This window comes from Buceros rhinoceros, unplaced genomic scaffold, assembly GCF_000710305.1.
Source record: "Buceros rhinoceros silvestris isolate BGI_N320 unplaced genomic scaffold, ASM71030v1 scaffold8960, whole genome shotgun sequence".
Classification (NCBI taxonomy): domain Eukaryota; kingdom Metazoa; phylum Chordata; class Aves; order Bucerotiformes; family Bucerotidae; genus Buceros; species Buceros rhinoceros.
Genome location: NW_010391258.1, coordinates 1 through 21,825, shown reverse-complemented (window position 1 = coordinate 21,825; position 21,825 = coordinate 1). Strand labels below are relative to the sequence as shown.

General features: G+C 39.5%; 1 protein-coding gene across 1 annotated transcript; it reads right to left on the bottom strand.

The window, feature by feature from the left end:
• Positions 1-1,046: 1,046 nt before the first annotated feature.
• On the bottom strand, positions 1,047-19,915 carry CEP78 (centrosomal protein 78kDa). The gene is made up of 13 exons (XM_010140828.1): positions 19,663-19,915; positions 19,267-19,442; positions 18,591-18,663; positions 17,960-18,063; positions 17,017-17,191; positions 14,963-15,076; positions 14,667-14,731; positions 10,081-10,189; positions 8,300-8,435; positions 7,330-7,375; positions 6,003-6,146; positions 2,966-3,043; positions 1,047-1,217 (listed from the first exon to the last, which is right to left on the bottom strand). Exons 1-13 carry the CDS (start codon positions 19,913-19,915, stop codon positions 1,047-1,049), a joined length of 1,644 nt encoding a protein of 547 aa, XP_010139130.1.
• Positions 19,916-21,825: the final 1,910 nt, after the last annotated feature.

Sequence of the window (21,825 nt, the reverse complement as noted above, 5' to 3'; positions counted from 1 at the left end):
AAGATGGGAGGCAGCCTGGGCTGCAGTGACCAGGCACTGCTGGAGTTCACCATCCTGAGGGATATGGGGCAGGCAAGGAGCACAGTCAGGACCCTGAATTTTAGGAAAGCAAACTTCCAGCTGCTCAAGGAGTTAATCAAGAGGACACCCCAAGGATTGAAGGGACTGAGAGCAGCCCTGCAAAGGACTTGGGGGATACTGGTGGATGAAAAGCTGGACATGAGCCAGCAATGTGCAGTTGCACCTCAGAAGGCCAACCATATCCTGGGCTGCATCAGAAGGAGCCTGGCCAGCAGGTCAAGGGGGGTGATTCTGCCACTCTACTCCACTCTGGTGAGACCCCACCTGGAGTACTGTGACCAGCTCTGGAGTCCTCAGCAAAAGGAGGACATGAACCTGCTGGAGTTGGTTCAGAGAAGGGCCACAAAAATGATCAGAGGGCTGCAACACCTCTCCTAAAAGAAAGGCTGAGAGAGTTGGGTTTGTTCAGCCTAGAGAAAAGAAGGCTCCAGGGAAACCTTTCTGCAGTCTTTCAATACTTAAAGGGGACCTATACAAAAAGGGGACCTATAAAAAAAGATGGGAACAGTCTTTTTAGCAAGGCCTGTAGCGACAGGACAACAGGTAATGGTTTTAAACTAAAAGAGAGGAGATTCAGACTAGATGTGGGAAGAAATGTTTTACAATGAGGGTGGGGAAACACCGGCACAGGTTGCCCAGAGAAGTGGTAGATGCCCCATCCCTGGAAACATTCCAGGTCAGGTTGGACAGGGCTCTGGGCAGCCTGACCTAGCTGAAGACATCCCTGTTGACTGCAGGGGGGTTGGAACAGATGACCTTTGAAGGTCCCGGTCTTCCAATCCAAAGCATTCTCTGATTCTATGGTTTTGCCACTGAGAAACGACTACAAAGTAAGTACATCGCTAATTTATCTTCCCTTGCTCTTTGTGAGTGCAGTCCTAGAGATCTGGGTGGGGAAAAAGCAGCACACTTCATTGGATAATTTTGGATTCATCAGAAACAGTAAGACTTAAGTAAATTGACACCTACCCAGCATCTTTAAGGAGGTCTAAAAATGCATGAAACTTTTGGAAAGAATTCTCAATGCTGCCTAGAACACCTTCATCTCCCAAAATCATGTTGGTTACTGACTGTGCATGAAGAGCCTCAGATAGCGAGATATTAAGATTCTTTAATCTTGCATTTTCAATTTCCAGCTGTGGAGGCAGGGACAGAGAAAGAAAGGGTAAAAAAAAAAAAAAAAAAAAGGTAAAGTCATTTCTATAATTACCAGTTAAAAAACTCCCAAAACACCCAACTCCACCTTTGCAAGCCTATAGAGCAGTATCACAAAGAGAAACTCCCAAAGTAACTGATAAAACTGATACAGAGCTTCCTGTACAGACATATTCAGGGCACTGTTACGTTGAGTTTTGTGCAGGTTTGTTTAGTTACAGCTGCAATTCTATGCTGCCATGGTGAAATTGCCACAGGCACTCAAAACAGCTGGCTCAGCACCATCTTCTTTACAAACAGAATGTTGCAGAGCAAGTACAAGCAAAAAACCTAGCTTTTGTGTCACAGTATTTTGCATGTGGCACATTAACACAAAGAATTTATTTCACCAGTAAAAAACCTTAATGAAGGCCAATGCTCTCCTTATATTCATCCCTCGGTATCAGAGGGAATGCGTACTACATCTCTCCCCGGCACTGTGCATCCCAAAATTGAAAGTTTAAGATGATCCAATTTTTCTTCACATTGTACATTAATCAAATCAATGACAAATGGAAAGCTGAATGAGAACCGTAGGATACACAAGGGTTTGCGTTTGAGGGAAACAGTAACTCAGACACTTGTTTAAGATTACAGCTATGCAGTTCACTGCTACCACAGGCTTTCCTAATTTCATCTTCTAAGAGAGGACAAAAATATCATACATCCATGCACTGCACTGTAGCTGTTAAACTAGCATCAAAATAAACAATTTTAGAGATTACTGCTACTTCATCCCTTCTCCTGAGACACAGCGAGGTCTAAGCAGTCTAGCATGACAGAGGAAGATTTCTTGCTGTGGCTCTTCAGCCTAAAATGCATTTAATAATCAAACAACAGATATCCAGCAGAGTCCATTTCACATTACAGGAGGATGGGTATGGCCGCACCAGAGGACTACAATGAACCTTGTAGAGTGCAGAGTCCTTTGTGGGTATCTGCCCCCCGCACTGTGGATTACTACTTGTTGCTCAAGTTTCAAATGGTACCAGCACTTCCATTCCACTCCAGATCACACCTAAGAACCAAATCCACAGGTTTAGGCTATCATACACTCGACTCTACTACAAGAAATTCTTACTGATGAAAAAAGATCTTTTTAGGTCAGCAACAATGGACAGAGGGGAAAAAGACCTCACAATTAACAGTGACAAATTGTTAGTTCGGTTCTGTCATAAACTGGGCTTTGCAAAAACTGACAGCTATGGCTATCTGACATTTGTATTGCCTACAGAAACAAAAACTTCAAAGGGACAGAATAAGCCAAATTAAACAACATTTGCAACAAACAGCTTTTTGGCATGGTGAGAAAGAAGGTGGGAAAACTCAAAGAACTATCCATCTCCTACAAATTGCACACAGATTTAATCACTTTCTCAAGAAAAACAAACATCAGGATGCCCCAGATCATAAGTAATACACCAGACAAATTTAACACGTTGAAAAAGTAGCCCTACCTGAGTTCAAGGCTCTGGAATAGGATCAGGAGAACAAAACACACATTACTAAATGCGGATTTCATCACTGCCCTTAGGCTAGTAAATGATCCATGACTTTCACATGACTGAACTGAAAACTCTGGAAGCTATCACATTAGAGGTCATTGATAACGACTTCTAATTAAGCAAGTGGATAGTTTGACTGGTGCCTCCTTTAAAAGTAAAGATGATCAACAGCTGAGTGTCATTACCTTCGTTATCCGTTTCTCAGCCTTTGCTCTGGCTCTTTGTTCTTCCTTTATTTTTTCCATGCATTCTTCCAGCTCCAACTATAACAACACAGATAAACTATCAGGAACTTTATCTCAAAACGTCAGATTTACATGCAGTTTTACATAAAAACGCAACATGTCCAATCAACAACTAGCCCACAGCATTCCAAGCAGTAACACATCTACAAAAATACATGTCAGAGGTATCCCACTACGTAACTGTAGGATGCAGAAATTTTACACAGGAAAGTGGAAAATATGATTCATTAAACAGATTTGCAATACAGAATTAGGTAACATGAGACTACAGCACAAGTCTCTTGGGCCTGTGACATGACCATCAAGAATGGATTCTTCCCCTTTGTCTTTTCATAACTCATGTTTAACTAAACACATCTACCTCATCAAAAGCTCAAATTAGTCTAAAAAAAAAAAATCCTTAGTAGCCATACCTAGGTTTTCAGAATGTATTCTTCATCTGGGATTTTATTGCTTATTACAGCAGTAGGAATAAAAAAATTCTTAAGGGTAAGAACTGTACTCTTTCCAATTTGTGTCACTTAGTTCTTCAGCAGAAAAACTAAGTTTCTCACAATCCCAAGCTGTCTGAGAGAGTTAAGCAGCTTAGTGTTCATTTAGCAACAAAAAACAAACCCATGCATCTAACTTATTTTCATGAGATGCCTACAGTTGTATTTTTACTTGTAGCTCTACATAGAGAGCCTCTTAGTTTCAGTGAACAGGAGTCAGCATTTGATAAGAAACACCATGTTTTCTCATATCATAGCAAAGGATTGTCATCTTTAATTATAGCTTCTGAAGTGGAAGAACAAATAGGAAATTTTTGCTTTGCATGTTTTAACATAGTCTTCTGATTCCAAAAGTGAAAACTGTTAAAATTATCAAGCTGCTGTATTTTTCAGAGGGCAACCTGTATGAATTAATAGCACATAAAGCTTCTTGACTTCTCTGTACAACTTGTATACAGGCACACATAGTTAACACAGGACACTGCTTTTTGTACACACCTTATCGATCAGTTCTATGCAGTTCTAACAGCAAAGATCCCCATAGTACTGAAATTCTTTCTTTAGTACCAAAGGCTTATTCAAGAGCACACCACTGCACTTCATGCAAGCAATCAACTGGCAAGACTTGTGTGAAGCAGCATGCATAGTAAAAAATAATCCTTCAACAAATGCAGAGAGATCCTCACAGGTCTTGTAGGATGTGAGGGCCTTCTACATCTGATTCAAGCATGCAGGGTCTAAAATATTCTAGACGTAGCACTCCCAGTGACAGCCAATTAGAGTGGAGATTATGGGTCTGTCACTACCATCCAGTGAAGCCCACGCTTAAGATCCCTAGACTACTATCAACCAAGCTAACCCTGGGACTAGAAAGCTAGTCATATGTTTATCATCTGAACACATTCTGAGGTCACCAGATACAGGAAAACCACATTTCAAAGACAAGCACAGGAAACCAGTTTTGGGGTAGGTTCCTAAAATTCATAGCTTTACCTCCCAAGGAAGTTCAAACTAATCACAAATAGTCCCATCCTTACATACATTGCATACAGGTAACTAACAACACAGGTCGATATGACAACTTTTCCCCAAACCATGGGACAGTCTGCCCCTGCAGTGTGTCCTGAAAGCAATACTCCTCCCCCTCTAAACGCCACAACAAATTCATCAAGTGTTTCCTGAAAATATTGAACTTGCTGCATAGAAGTTTTAGGCACAATATGTATGTGACATGGAATTCCACGATTCCAGACACAATGGACTTGACGAGAGCACTGAAGCCACTGCACAGCACAATGTCAACATGTTGCACATAAACAGAAATCACCTACAAAGAAGAAAATCACCATACAACTTCTAAGCTGCAACATGTGAAAACCCTGAAAATCTTCCTGAACAAAATTTCTAGAGAAAGAGGGTAGACCTAAAGGAAAAGTACACATTAGCTGAAAAAAAAAAAAAAAGCATATATTTATTTACACAGTATTTGTACATTCCTTTTGCCTTCCACAGTAACTCTAAGCCACCCTACCTGTCCCACTACGTACAGATCTGCAACAAGTTAAGCTTCAACTTCACTTCATTTACATAAAGACAGCCTTATGGTCCTAAGATTTATATACATGAACACTTCATTCACCTAGTGTGGTGTTCTATGACAACTGCCACCAAAATCAGGCTGACTATAGGTCTTACTTTTAGCAGCGCTCATCTGGAGGCAGTGCCGATTCTCCGCACAAAATACAAATCCCAGCACTCCGGAAAGAACCCAGCTATTCTGCTTGAGGGTGTTGGTTTATAATAGTGCTGTATTACCTCAGCAGAGTTATTAAGCCACTGAAATACACCCTTTCTTTTCCCTTCCTTTTATAAGCACATTCCCTGCAAGGCATTTGCAGCAATAGTTAGTTCCACTACTGCTAGTTTTTCAGAACTATCAAAGAAGTAGAGGGAATAACAAACAGCAAATAAAAAAAACTTTCTACCAAGCTCAGTTATAAAATGGAGCTTTAATACACTTTCAGTTATTTTTTGGAATTATTTTAACACAAAATCATTACAATATTTCAGCTCTTAGAAATAACATTAAATTACATTTATAAAGGAAATACTTGGAAGGAAATATTAAAAGCAGTAACACTGATCAGAAGATTTCTGAGCCACGATTCAAGACTGTAATAGAGAAATCACAGATCAGATCCTGCAGCTGTGTGTACTAAGTGAAGTTCTTTCTTATTATGGCCTTAATTTGACAATATGCTTATAGCACCCACATCTTCATTAGAACTATTCAGAGATTAGAAATTCAGTGCATATTTGACACACATCTTTTGAAATGGAAGCCTGCATGACACAATGCAGGATAATTAAAAGTTATTCAGAAATCCTGCTCTGGTTATTAGCTCAACCATAATTTTCTGAATAAAACGTGGTTTAATTGATATAAATTGCTTCATGGAGTTTAAGGCACAGAGCATACTTCTTACCTGTAATTGTTGATACTTTGTTATTTTAACCTTATCTAATGATTTCACTAAATTAGGACGATGAATAGCATCATCTAAATCTTCTGTGTCTTCAGTTTCAGATGTAGAACCACTTTCTACTGTCACTTTCACAGGAGCACCTGTCTAATTACATCAGAGAGCACACTCACTCGCAGCATTACACTGTGCAATAAAAATCAATGATTAAATAGTACAAAAGCTTAATTTAAATGCTATCACTTCCCAGAGTCCCTTACAATACATATACATTGTCCAGCTCTGCAATTTTGAAATAAATTCACATAAAACAATATACAAAAGATGATGTCCGTATATATTGGGTATATGCAGCAAGGATTTAGCAGCAAGGGCAGCCTCTGGGAGAAGCAGCTGGGGCTGCACAGCACTGGGCACAGCTGGTTTCAGCTGGCTTCAAAGCCACTGCAGGGCACAGCTGGGCCCAGCAGCTGACACAGCAGCAGTTCTGGGAAAGTGTATTTAGGAAAGGGCAAAAAATGCCAGACAGGTAGGAGGGGAGGGAACAAAAAGAGTGAGAAAGAGCTGAGGGAACAGCAGAGGGAACACCAGGCTTACAGTAGGAGCTCTGTGGTGGAGTTGACACCCACACTCCAGCCCAGGGACGACCCATGCCAGAGCAGAGGGATGGGCAGAACGAGCTGTGGCCTGTTCACAACCTGTGCCAGAGTAGCTTTTTACGAAGGACTGCAGTCCACGGGAAGACTACGCCAGAGCAGGAGGTTAGTGTAGTGGCTTCAGCAACTGTCAGACCCTTCTGAGAGCCAATTTAACTAGGACACACTAACACACACTTCCAACTCTTCTCTGTTGGGGGCACGGGGGTGGATGGAAATGAGATGTGAAGAAGAAAGAAAGAAGGGATTATTTTTTTCCCCCCTGCTGGTATATTTACAACAGTGATTCACAAATGGGTGCAAACACAAGTATGTAGTCCGAAAAGCAGGAAAAGGGGATGCAGGAGCCTTTGAAAAAAATGCTGGTAATTCCCCTTACTGCTTCTGCAGGCATTGTGCCCATATTCCAACCCAGCTTGCTCATGAAACCATAAGGTAGTGATACAGAAATCAACTGTAAGGAGTGCACGGTAGGGATGAAACAAAGTATCAAAGAAGTTCCAACCAAATGCTATCATAAACTATTGTTTTGCACTCCTGTAAGATAAAAACCTTAGCAGCATGTTCCCATCTTGACTTTAGGATAGAGTAAGAGTGTGTTGAAAACACTTTAATCTTTTTCCGGACATTCATGTACTAAATAAACCATCATATGAGAAAAAGAGAGAGAGTACCTGAATCTTCACCGGTAATTCTTCAGTACTATCCACTGGCCCCCCTCTAAAGTTAGAAGAAAAACACTTTTGAAAAAAGTACGTTTAGAATGCCATCACTGCTATTTCCATTTCCAAACACAGGATCCTAGGACACGTGAAGCAGTAAGACTGGAAGCAGCATCAGACACTGCACTGTACCCCTTTAACACCCATTACATCCTCATCTTGTTCTGTTAGTACTCCTACTTAATAATGAATTAGAGCAACATTACTGCATGCTAACATTTATATCTTCAATAGTTAATTCACATACTGAAGTCAACAAGAGAATTTGGTGTTCAGCACTTTGAAAATAAGTTCAATAAAAATAGCTATGATAAACCATTGTATAGTGTCCATTTTGAGAAGCCAAGATCTAGGGAATACATAAAAAAAACAATCAACAAAAACTGTTCTAAAAGGAAGCATGATAACAGTATTACGGCTTCCATGTGTAACAGTTTGGGTTTTTTTAATATTACTTCACAGGACTTGGACGATCACAATAATTATGTTGGCATTGCGGGAGATGGGACAGAAAGAAGAGGTGTAAAAAAAAATACCTTGGCACCTTGAGCTGGATGCCAAAACAACTATACTACAAGCACAGAAAACTAAATTGCATCTTCAGCTGTGATTAGTCTAATAAATCATTAGTAATGAACAAGAGAACAAGCAAGCAAGATGGGTTTGGTTGGGGAGGGTTTCTTTGCGACATCTGAATACTACTGTGGCCATCAAATCCTATCTTTCTGTGTATTTTAAAAACTTCCTGGAATAGAATTTACATAAAACCCACAAAATTTATACAAACACAAAAAAATACGGATGCAATATAAAATTCTGCATGTAACTTTCAAATTCAGATTTTAAAAAACACTGCTCTCTGCAACATTCATCACGTGGGTTTTATGCCTTAGTATTTTCTCTTGTGCTGTGAAAACCTCACCTGCACCTCTTAGCACGTTCTGCAGTCCGCCAGGGAAGGAAGCCCTTTGTGCCTGGTGGGAGTGGTTTTGGTGAATAACTATCTTTCCCGGAGGTATTTTTTTTCCCAGGACTTATGGAATTTTTAGACAGTAACCCTGTATTGAAAAGCAAGAGCAGGAAAAAAGATAATTCATTATATTCTAGTTATTTACATATAAATTCACAGCTTACTGTTCTTAAGTAAAATCTCCTGTGTAATAAAAGGGACTGTAGGAAATGTACCTTTCATTCTGATTTTGTTTATGTATTATTCAAAGTCTTTTGTTTTGCTTCTCAGGAAGAGGGGCACACAGCTTACCCGCTTGCTATTATAAACTGTTATATTTAACTGCTATGTTAGGTTAATGTCAAACACACTGTTAGTCAAAAAAAAGAAGCAAAGTATCATAGTAAGGAAGTTTACTCACATTCGTAATTTCAGATATCTAGCAACTGTCTCAAGCAGGAGCTTAGACAATCCATATAAACAATGAGACCATGTATATCCTTCAAACTGCCCTCTAGTGTCTCTAGCATGAAGAACACTGGTTTTGTAACTCCCAAAATACTTGAAGCAAAAGCTGGTACTCATGTTGGTCACTTCTACAGAGCACCAGCAATATCTTCACTTAAGAAGAATAATAATGAAAAATCATGTTCACTAGTCATTGTTTAAATCAGGCACTATCACTCAAAGCAGATTCAGAATAACTAACTCTTGTGGACAAACACCCTGCGCCAGGTTCTGTGCAAGTCAGAAACTTAGCAAGCCTAGAAAAACTGTTCACCTGGTATTAAATTAGTGACAGATTATTGTCTCTAAGATCAGTAAAACAGCTAGTTTTGTAATGGTGTAGAAATGCATAACCGTGGCAATGGGATTCCAAATTTCAGTCTGTTCTCCACTAATACAAAGGACAGAGTATTTTCACCTCCCGAATCCCTCCCTTAAAAAAATAAAACACACACAACAAAAATTTAACAAACAACCCAAACAAAACCCCACCCAACTATATTGGTCATTTTCTTCTTCCATCACCCAGATCACGACAGTTTATTTGTACAAAGACTTCAATTTGATTTATGCTTACCTCTCTGCTTCCAGATAACTAGAGCAAAGATGAAAGACAGCCAAATATATTACAAGGAGATTTTTAGTAACTCGCTGAAAAATATTTAGTGTATTGCAGCTAGCGGTACTTAATTAGAAATACTCAAGACAGTATGTTTAAAATAACTTAGGTATTTATAACAGGTTTACACGAGGTTAAAAAAAAATAAATCACAGAACATTTCAAACACCAGTAAAAAATGGATGCTTGTTTGTTCTGGCAGAGGACAGTCTGCTACAGACAGGTTACAGCATCAGAAAAACCTGGCAACTTACTACCACCAAGCTTCTTAGAAGTGAAAGCTTGTAGGATGTACTCAGAAAACATCTGAGTACAGATGTTTTTTCTGTACTCAGAAAAAAGTACATGCACAATGCTTCCACATATTTAAATCACCATATCCTACCCTTTTTCCAGCCACATATCTAGCAGCACTAAAAAAGTAAGTTTCCTGCAGGAACCACTGATGGTAGAAAACTCATTACTGAATTAAGAATAAAATGATTTTTTTTTTTAAGACAAAACACGGGCATTTAGACACATCGTATATTTCATAATTAAAGCTCTTATAATTAAAGCTTTTAAACATTAAAAGATTATTTTGTAGACAAAATTTACTATAGTCAAAAGAAAATAAAGACAGTATTACCAATACGAATAGTAGCTTTTCCTTTTCGGCCACTTCCTAGGACAATAGTTCTTTTCTTTGGTCTGGTTTTCAAAGCATCCTTGGAAGGTGGAGATGTCAGCCACTTATACTGGAATTTTTTTTTTTTAAAAACAGACATTGTTTTAGCAACTGATACTTAAATGATGCTCATCACCCTTTAAACAGGGGTTTAAACCCCTCATCACAGGGGTTTTTATCATGGAGAACACTGCTAGTTATAGAAAACTGAAACTGTAAAATTAAGGAAAAATAAAAATCCTTATACTGGAATTTTTTTTTTTTAAAAACAGACATTGTTTTAGCAACTGATACTTAAATGATGCTCATCACCCTTTAAACAGGGGTTTAAACCCCTCATCACAGGGGTTTTTATCATGGAGAACACTGCTAGTTATAGAAAACTGAAACTGTAAAATTAAGGAAAAATAAAAATCCCACAGAGCCCAAATTCAAACACAGGTTCGATGCAAGTCTGAGTGCTGTATTATCAGAAAGTGTTCCCACACCACCACTGTAATAACCCATTCAATATTTTCCTTTCTCCTGCGCAGAACAGTTCTCCTTTTATAGTAAAAAAAATGGCATCAACCCTATAAAAAGGAAACTCTGGCTTTTGCACTTCATTCTCAGAAAGCTGGCCTGCTAGGAATGACTGGCACAGGCCAAAGTTCTCTAGAGTAAAAAAAAAAAAAAACAAAAAAAAACACACTTTCCTAAAATGATTTTGTATTACCTATAAAGTTAGTGTTTTTAAAAATAAGAAGTTTAATTTTCACTGTCTGAAATGAAAATTCATCCTTACACAGCAAAAGCCTCCAGATTAAAATTAAGACAGTGATAATCAAAGGCAACTGGTGTACTTCCAATTTCATGTCTTTACAGCAACAGCTTTACTCTTAAAGGTTCCCCTTTATACAATATCCCAGGTGGATGTTCTTAAGTTACGCTGTCACTGATTTTTCAGCTACAGTTAGAGCAAAGCCTAGCACTGAGGTAGATGCCAAAGGAAACGCTGTTGACAGTAACAAAAAGCTTATCTCGGACAGCCTAAACCCCGCATCAGAGCACTAGGAACAGCAGGCCAAAGCTGTTCGCTCCTAATGGAGAGGGAAGATTAAAATGATGTTACTGTGCTCTAACTAATCAAGTTTAGTCCAAGTTCATCAATGGCAAGAAAAGGTGGGGGATTTTTTAGGTTTTTTTTAAAGTTCGGACTCAAATAATCCTTGTGGAATTTTTGTTGGGTCTACAGTGGGATCTAACTCCCGAGACAAGTGAATTTTTAAAGTGATAGACAGAAAGAGTAAGGTTAAATCATAAACTTCTAAGAGCAAGAGTATCTTAACTTTCTTTTACTACAGCCATAAAAGAGCAGATGTACTAAGTTAAACCTGAAGTTCATCTAGCCCAGTAGCTTGTTTCTTATCTAGGTGCCTGCTGCTGTTGCACAACAGCCAAGTACAGAGTAAACATATTAAGACAGTGTTGAAAAACAGAGCTGAGACTGTGAAAGCAACTTGTTTTACAGGCACCTTCAGGTGATTTTAAGTTGGTCAGTCTCTCTCAGAATCTACACCAACTTTCACCACCTACCACACCCAACCATCTCTCTGATTACAATCCACTATACTAGTAACGCAGTCCTGCTGCGGTAGTACAACTTTCCTCTGGTTTAGCTGACCGTCAGATTCAAAGGCTTCAATTAGCAGTAGGCATCTCTCCTTGCAAATCTGAAAACCCAACTAAAAACACAAGCTCCTGCATGATGTTGAAAAGCAAAGAGAAACAACCAGTTTTTACGAAGAACAGGATGTGAGGGCTGCTGTGACTGGCATCCACTAAGCAAGTGGTGACAGTACGTTACAGGCTACTTGCGGCAGCCAAGACATGATCTTTTGTACTCATGGAGTCTTACTCCTAGGAGGCCAACAGCCCTCCAAACTTCTCTTTGTAAAGCAACACAGCAGCACCTCAATGTATTTTCTGTGTAAGCAAAACCATGGAGTTGACACAGCAGGTGCCATGATGAGATGGTACAGAACGCAGCTCTGCCGCTTCTCAGGTGTAAAGAAATTCAGCACTTCACTGAGGTTTACTCATGACAATTACGACAGACAGACTTTGGCAGGGTCAAAAAACGAAACTAGAGGGAAATGAAACTGGAGGCATTACTAGGGATGATCATCCACAACTCTTCATTACCTTATTAAATTATTACTCTTTAGTTATCTGTGGGTGAGACATGGCATGAGTTTGACCACTTGCTGCAAGTGTAAGCAATAGGTTAGTTTTACACAGAGAATTACATCTTACACCTTGTGTTCAAGAAATCTCTACACGTAGGTAACTTAGTCCAACTGTATTCTATCAATATGAAATCCAGACCCCTACCAACTACAATAGGTAAAAGAAAAAACAAAACTCTACTAAACTAAATAATTTCAAAAATAGATAGCCGTGTTTTCTCCACTACCAAAAAAAAAAAAACAAAACCAAAAAACAAGGAGCAACACATGGATTGAAAATCTCACAGGTTTTGTTTGGAGACAGTATATATATGACAGAAGGAAGCAATGTAGATGCTAACTGACTGTTTTCCGTTTGACAAGTTTAAGTTACAAGAAACAGGCACTGCTCTTTAAATTCATAAAACTAGTCTACAATGGATCCTCCATTAAAAAAATCACGGAAAATATGAAAAATAACTGAATTTTTTGTATTATGCTAGAATTCTTTAAAAACAGAAGGAATCTAAGTGTTTGTTACATCCAGAACTTAGAATATGTCATGAGGATTCTCATAAATACAATCTTAAATTGTTTTTACAAACAGCTTGTTTTTTTAAATCGTACAGCTGAATTTTTACTATAGACAGAAGAAACAGTCCTTGCAATTCTTTCTGCAACACTTAGTGACCAACTGTTTGTCTTCATTAACACCTCTCTGGATTTACAAATTTATTCCCTGAGTTTTGGCTCCTAAAAAACAACCCACAACAAAAAGCCCCCACAACACAACACACCACACCACGAACACCCACACACAACAAAACCTCTCACTGCTGGCATTTAACACAGAGTACGTCAAGACACTGCCACAGAGAAACTCAACTGCTTTCTAGTGCTTCTGCAACTGAGCTCAAAACCAACTGTAAATCCTGAATTAGGGCAGTAGATGTTTCAGTTCCAAAATATCAACCTTAACACCAAATGTTTGCATTTACCTTGCTGAACAGCAGGATTATACTTTTCCAAGTGTCTGCACCATTCCCATGATAAACAGCAAATGTTATTTACAAAAGCCTACTCACAAAACTTACAAAGTAAAGGATCTAGGGTGGTTTTATTTGTGGAAGAAGCAAAGTTTCTTAGCAAGCTGCTGGCCAGTCCTTTATATTCATCTTGTCAATAAGGTATGAAAAATACAAGCATCGCCAATAAGACTTAAGAAACTGCACTACCTGGACAAATATAAAACAAATCTGAGTGATCTCTTAGTATAATGGAGATTCCCCACAGAGCTGATTCTTCTGGGCAGATGCTGTTTTGATGTGATCCCTACAATATTTCGCAAGTGTTGATTGCATCTGCTGAGGAGAAAGAGTACTCCTTCACAGCTAAGCTCAATTTCTCCAGAAAAATCTTGAAGAGATTGAAGTGGGGAACTGTATTAATCCTCAAGGAATTCTACACACAAACTTTTCAGTTTATCAGATACTCTCTATAGATCCACAGCTCTGACTTTTAAGCCTTTTCAAAACCAAAAGATCAGTACGTTCCACAACAATAACTGGGACTGTGGCAGCTCTGTGAAAACAAGAATGAGAGTACACTCATTTGTTTGCTTTCCATTTTGGGAACTGAATCTGATTTCTGTGTTATAAACAAAAGTCCCAGAATTTAAACAGTATATCTAACCACAGATGGTTCAGGTACTTAGTTTATGCATGTTACTGTAAACTTTCTATGGACTACTAGATAATGATAGCAAGGGGTACTGCTCTTTCACTAAACTGGTTTCTTAGACGGTTAGCATCAGAAAGGGCAGTCTTGAGTAACTTAAAATCTTAACTTCATAAATTATGAATGAAAAGCAAGTCTCGAAATAAATTAAGTTTTAAATTTTAAATTGCGATTTCCTTTACTTTGTAATGAGCAGTTATTATTACCATGTTAACAAGAAAGACACATGTAACAGAAAGCCTCCCAAGCAGTTGAGCAGCAGCATTTAACTTAACGCTCTCTGGTAATGCCCAAGTATACACACACATTTCCATTTTTCTTTTCATTAAATGTGTATCCTGGTCTTATTACATGTTACATCTTAAGTTACACAAGAAATCACACCAAATGCCCAATACAGTATCAGATTGCTGCTAGTGTTTTTGGGTTTTCCCTTCATCGAGTTTGTGTTTGCTCTTAAAACTGCTTAAGAGTCAGGCTTCTGTTCGTAACTAGAATAGCTGTTTTAGATTCATTCTGAACAAAGTTGTCCTCTAAAAAAAAAAAATGCAATGGCAGCTACAAAGAAAACCCCAAACTCACCCTAAAATGCCTAACACATACCTCTGAATTAGCACTATTTCCATTCATAAGAACTCTCTCAATAATGTTTTTCATCATAACGTGATCTAGAATGAATTAAGATATCTTAAGTATTTATGCAAACCAACAGATGACTGAATAAGCAGCACACATTACCTACCCTGCTCCCTTCCCCCATCTTAAAAATGTTTAGCAAAATAGTGCTGCAGGTTTTTCCTTAAAAGCACTTTATTTTTCCCCCCAGAGTTACAGAAAAAACAACTAGACGACACATCCAAAAAACCGTGAAGAGGACAAAGGTAGATACAGATACATACCAATTAATGGATTTTTTCTTATGTCAAGTACCACTAATGTTGTATTAGTTTGAAGAGCATCTAATAATGACCTTGCTCCTTCATTTGATATTCCACACTGCTGCAAATCAAGAGCTAAAATGTTTGAGGAGGTAAAAAAAAATACAAATTCAGTGGCATAACCTGTAGTCAGTATCTAATACAATCGATCCACACCTGCTGACAACCTCCATTTCATAGAACGTGAAGCATGAGAAAAGCAGCCAATAACGGACACACGCAAAAACAGGAATATTACTTTCAGAGAAGAAAACTAGGAATTTAAATCAGTATCTTAGATCAACATTAAGAAATAACTCCTAAACAACTGCAATGGAGGGAACATAAAAATCATAGTTAAGTCACTGTTCTTGACAGCTCCTCATAGATACAATATTTCCAGGCACCAATTCATTCAGCTACTCGGGGTAAACATCACAGGTACAAACAAAAAACTTCTGTCTAAAAAGTCTGTCCGAGTCAGTGGTCCTACAAGTTCATTGGTCGCACACATCAGTATGTTCACGGTCACCATGAAAGAGCTCTGTCATGGCTTTGGCATTTATTTCATATTATGCAAGGACAGTATCACGTAATGGTTGAGGGTGGAAGGCACCTCTTGCTGAAGAGACGAGGCTGGGAGGTCATCTTGCCAAACCCCTCTGCTCAAGCAGGTTCACTTAAAGCCAACTGCCCCTTACCATGTCCAGACAGCTCTTAATGGCCTCCAAAGATAAAGACTCTACAACGACTGTGGGCAACCTGTGCCAGTGTTCTAGCACCCACACAGGGTTTCCTGATGTTCAGGAGGAAATTCCAGTCTTTCAGTCTGTACCCACTCACTTCCTCTTGCCCTGTCACCAGGGGCCACTGCAAAGAGCCTGGCTCCATCTTCTCTACAGCCTCCCTTCAGATATTTGTAAACCCTTGATGAGACTCACCCTGAGTCTTCTCTTTTCCAGGCTAGACAGTCCCGGTTCCCTCAGGCTTTCCTGAAATGAGAGTTGCTCTAGCCCTGTCATCACCTTAGTAGCCCTTCACTGGACTCTCGCCAGTAGCTCCAGCTCTCTCATGCACAGGGGAGCCCAGGTCTGGCCTCATCAGTGCTGAGTAGAGAGGAAAGATCACCATCCTCAGCCTGCTTGCATGTCTCTGCCTAATGCAGCCCAGGACACCACTAGCCTTCTTTGCCACAAAGGCCCTTTGCTGGCTCATGGTCAGTTTGTGATCCACCAGGACCTCCACGGCCCTTTCTGCAAAGCTGCCTTCCAACCACACAGCCCCCCAGAATGTTCTGGTGCATGGGATTATTCCTGCCCAGGTGCTGGACTTTCCACTTCCTTTTGTTAAACTTACTGAGGTTCCCATTAGACCATTTCTGCAGCCTGTTGAGGTTCCTCTGGATGGCAGCATACCCCTACCTTCCCAGGGATAAAAGTAAGGCTGACTGCCCTGTAGCCCCCCCGCATGCTTCTTTCCAGCCTTCCTGAAGAAAGGAATGACATTTGCTATCCTCCAGTCCTCCTGCACCCCTCCCAACTAGCATGATTCTTCAAAGATTTTTGAGAGTGGCCTCAAACTGACATCAGCCAGCTCCCTCAGCCATTGTGGATGCACCCCACCAGGGCCTATGAATTTCTGTTAAGTCCAACATGCTTAACCATTTTCTCATCTGATCTTCCTCCATCAGCATGCATGTTATCTGTACACCTGGCTCAAACTATAAAACAATTTCAACAGTAGGTGTTTGATTCCATGCAAAGAATGCTGTGACTTACACCACCACCACGAGTCAATTTTGTGCAGATACACTGGAAAACAAATTACTTCTAGTGTTGTCCTGTACTATTTTGGAGATGACACAACAGTATTTGGACACTTGGGCAATTCAAAAGAGAAATAAATTTCTTTTGAGAAAAGGATTACTTTTTCCTAGCTGAACAGTGAGTTACTGTTCTGGCTACACCTACGATAACTGACAACTTTGGTTTTCTGCCTGCCGTTACTACACTTTAAGAGTCGGTATTTGACAATACCTTTTAGCCAAAGGTCCTCTCCTAGACACTCCGCAAAGGCACTTGCTCCTCTATCTCCAACAAGCATGTTGCAGTTGAAGGTGACACGCCTCAAGCCGGTCATGTAGTCAAAGTCGGGTCTCCTGTAACGCAGGCTTTCAGCCCAGGCCTCACTGTGTCTTTTCATTGCCTGGTGCTTTTCAAACAAAGAAGCTGTTACCAAGTGCAAAGGCAAAGCCATTACTGATCACAAGATCACTAGATGTCTTTGTTTGTCATTGATGATTAATGGCTTGAGTGCTATATAAGAAACACAGTTAAACCATTTCTGAGTACAAGAAATATATCATTTTTAAACACTATACCTAAGTCGTGTTCTAACCATCCAACCTCAATGCAAATTGCTAGATGTGGCTACTAAAGTTACCTTCTTTTGGCAGACAGACACTGTCAACGCATCTTGTATGGGAAATACGCACTACGAAATTATGTGATTTCTTGCAAGCCAATGTCGACATGAATTAGAATATCGTACTAGTCACAAGCTTACTAATGAGTTAATTAGTAGCTTCTAACCTGTAAACTCAATTATTCTTACCCAACGCTCAAGAATACTTCAGACATTTTTTAATGAAAGAAATGCTCCCCAAAACATTTTAAAAAAATTTTAAAAATCTACTGCCAAAAGCCTCATTTAAAGAAAACACATCAGCCTGCACTGTTGTTTTTTTAACTGATGTTTATTAAGAAACACCATGTTTAAATCCCACACCAGTAAACTAAGCTACCCTTAACATACAAAGTCACAAATTTCGGAAGGCCTGCTCACATACTTAACTTCAGTATTCACATATGCTGGTCACAAAGTGCTTTGTCGGATTTAGAGCTCGACAGTAAAAGAAACAAAATCAAACGTATTTAAGTTCTTGTGAACATTTGTTTCTAAGAAAGTTGATTAAATTACCTTTAATACATTTGCTACGTGTTCTGCCCCTCGCCACGTGAGGCTACATCCTGTGAAGTTTACATATCTGATAGTAGCTGAATTCTTTATACTCTGACAGATTGCTGAAGAAAACAAAAGCACGGATGTTATCTACACACACCACAGTTAGATTACCAGAACGCACTCTTTTCACTGCCACAGTAAGAAGCTGTATCAGCTTCATAGGCCAAAGGCTTGACGAAGAACTGGTTGAAATACAAAGGCTATTTGAAATATATCTGAATTGTTCTAACATTCTATATTTCTAGTCCAAGTGTTCAGCAAAGACTATCTGAACAGAACATATTTTATTTGTTCACCCACGTAAAAATGAAAAAATCAAGCAAGAGATAATCTCAAATAAATAGTATGACTTGTTTTATATAAAAGTATTAATATCATTATAAAGTAGTATGGCTATTTACTAGCATCAAGTGAAGAAATTAAAGTCTTTAACTGTTGTTAAGTCATTAGAATAAAGCAAAGGTTGCTATTTTAATACTATAGACAAATTTAAAACAGGAACGGAAATACCAAAAAAACTACTTACCCATTCAAAGGACTAAAAAAAGAGAGAAGTATATTTATATGCTTTTGACTACAAACTTACTTTCTAATCCTCCATCTCCAATTGGACAGTGGGGTAAAGAGATACTCTCCAGAGATACAGTTGCGGCCAAGCCCTACAGAACAAAACCAATGTTTGTTAACTGGCTTTAAAAATGAAAATATAAACTTGCTTAGAACGCTTTGTGCTCCCTACAGGAAACCCTAGGAGGTTCTAAGGAAGGTCAATACAAATGAACCTTAAAGCTCAGTTTAAGCTGGATCATGTTTTTGGCACAAGAGCAGCTGTGTCCTACAGGCCACCAGCAGCAACCTCATTTCCTAGAATCCACTCACAAGCGACCTGGAGAGTGTTCCAATAACACATCCTGAAGACCTGTTTTTATCTCCTTGGCATCCCACAATTTCCATTCTGTCATGTACATGCACAGTAGTTTCAGTCACAAGCACAAGTTAACCCAGAACACAAGCCAAACACATGGCAGAGGTGTTGCCAAGAGCCTCCATTAAGCCTTGATGAATGACGGCAAGGGAAGGCTATGACATTTTGACAGGTTAAGCAAAAGTTTGTACTAAACGACGCAGCAGAATTATTCATATGATGGCTAATACAACGGTATCTTAGAATAGGAACATCCTCGTCTGTGACAAATATTTATAAAATTTACTTGCTCTTCTCTAGTTATATTCCATTTATTTTCATACTAAATTATTCTCACCTTTGTTAAAAGTATTAGGTCTCTCTCCCTCAGAAGCAAACCCTGCAGCTCTAAATTTTTTAGTACATCTGATATACTGAGGCAGCCTTTGACAGCTTTGCACAGCTGGCCAGTCAAGTCTTTCGACCGAATTGCTGGAATTCTCCTTCTAAAGTAAGTTTTATATCTTTCAACACCTAGTAAACAACAAAAATTACACATGAGTAAAATCCAGTCCCTACTGACTTCAAAGCAATCATAATCATACCTTGCTTTTTTGCTGCTTTTCTTAAATAGAAATAATTCCTCAGGTATTATAGTTTCTTCCTCCAAGTATTCAATCACACAAAAGTTCTATGCAATAAATTCTAACATGCATATATCAACGTATTTATCTCTTAAGCCATCACTACTAACCTGGTTCTCCAAGGCCCTGTTGATGAAAACTTCTTACTCCAATAGAAATCAGAGTCTTATTATGCCTGATAGCACTTAGGAGTGGTGCCCAATCAGCAGCTTTGATGCGATCTACAATTAGATCAAGAGCACCCTGAGTCAAGTTAGCCTGCACAGCTTTCAGCGGGACAGAGCCTTGAAGGGCACAAAGATGTTCGTAATGTGAGTAGAAATCCCGCATGCACTGTCTTCTTATTTTGACTGACTCAATCATTTCTTCTATGTGATGTCACTCTGAAATAAGGGAGAAAACAATACATTAACTTTTTCCAATGTATAACTGATTTCACAACACAGTCTCAAATCAATGTGCGTACCCGAAACATGAACCTGCTCGTGCGTATTGCGTAGCATTTACAGGTCTTTGACGTAGCAGCTGAAACGCTGATCTCTTGTGATGCTCACTTCCTGTCTAAGTACAGCTGAACGTACAAGGTAGTGAAAAAAAGCAACCAACAAACCTGCACTTTCGTTCTCTCACACCGCAAGTGTTCCAGCACTAACTGCTGTAAAGTTCTTGTTTTCCTCTTTGGGCTTAATTTTGTAATGTCAGGGTCTGCAGACTTGTGAGAGCCTTGGATGCTCCCTAACCCAACATCAAGGTATACAAATTACTATTCCGTAGAGAGCTAGTGGTGTCTCCGCTACTTCAACCAAAAGTCTAAATTCCCATAATGCAGAATAAAAAGTGTATTTCCCTAAATATTTTTGCCATTGCATACCTTACATACTTATCCTCGTAAATTTAGGAAAGCACTTTCCACAAGTACCCATGTAGCAAGACAGTAGTAACTCCCAAGTAGAATGACTGAATACTCCTTTGGCACAGCTATTAAGAGTAAGTAATACCACAGTCTCAACCGGAATATTTGTCAGCACGTTTAGAAGACCCATTTATTTATTTAAGACAGCATTAAGTATCCCATGTGGAATATAAATCATCGGTAACATTCTTTTATATTGTTAAAGATTAGAAAACTTCAGCCAATCTTCTGAAACACTCTGTACGTAAACATTGGACATGAACTCCTGGCTACGGGCAAGCATGTGAGGATAGCTGTTTATAAAAATGTCATATAGAGGAAAAGACCCCACATTATTAGTATTTGAATGATTAAAACTGTAATAATGATAGGAACAGAAACTCCACTAATAGTTCCTCTAGGCCCTTTTATTTATTTTGGCTCTGACGTACTAGCATTAGATAACGACCACACTGTGGCTACAGGAACAGAAACAACTACATTATAATCCAAGACACAAGCTTCAGAAGGTGATCATCAGCTGTAAAGCTCGACTGACTTCAGGCGATGGATGCAAGACATGAGCTGTTTATCTCCAGAGCTTAAGCAACATGCTTTCACAGCGGCTTTCACTGTGACACCTGAACACCACGCTTCTAACTGAATTAAAGGAGCTCCTGGCCCTCGTACTGCAGTTTAACCCACTTGCAGGTAGATAGGAAAAGGGTGAGACTAATCAGACCTGCAATAACATCCACCCATAGAAACCACTGTGTAAACTAGAACTCTAGCTACTGCATCTGGCAGAGCCCTGGAATATCCAGAGTGGCTTCGAGCACGCACACGCGAGGCCATTACCTACCGTCTCTTTCAATACAAAGCAAGAAGACATCAGCTGATACTAGCTGGTGACAAACTAAAGAAACAAAGCACAGAGCAAAACTGCAGAGTCCAGCTCCACGCTAAGAGTTTTTGAGGAAGCTGTAAGTTTACAGCTATTCAACAGCGGGGCAAATTTACAGGAAGGCAGAAAAATTCCCGACAGGAAACAATGACCATGCCCTGGATCGGGACTGCTAAGCACACGGGGGAAGCTGAACTGGACGCTCACTCTCTGCTTACACCGTTTATTGAGCGTATCCTGGTGTTCTGCCAGGGCTAAATACATCTTACTTGACATGCTGGACCACTGTATTTAAGTACGTGGCACAGCATCCACCTAACTTTGGCAAATCAACAACTCTGCTCACCACGGGGCCAAAACAGGTTTTTTGTTTCACCCGCTCAATGCTGCCACCGACTCGGTGAACTCCCGCAGGTGCTCCGCGGCCCCGGCACAGCACCAAACCGACGCGGAGCGGGCTCGCCGCCAGCCGCGGCG

Bases quoted from the DNA above. Each gene is read 5' to 3' on its own strand.
- CEP78 (XM_010140828.1), bottom strand. From the start codon at position 19,915: ATGATTGAGTCAGTCAAAATAAGAAGACAGTGCATGCGGGATTTCTAC. The intron at 14,732-14,962 runs GTATGTATCTGT...AATTCATTCTAG, and splicing joins AAGAAAAAATCCATTAATTG to ATCACGTTATGATGAAAAAC. The intron at 1,218-2,965 runs GTAATGACACTC...CTGCCTCCACAG, and splicing joins CTGAGAAACGGATAACGAAG to CTGGAAATTGAAAATGCAAG.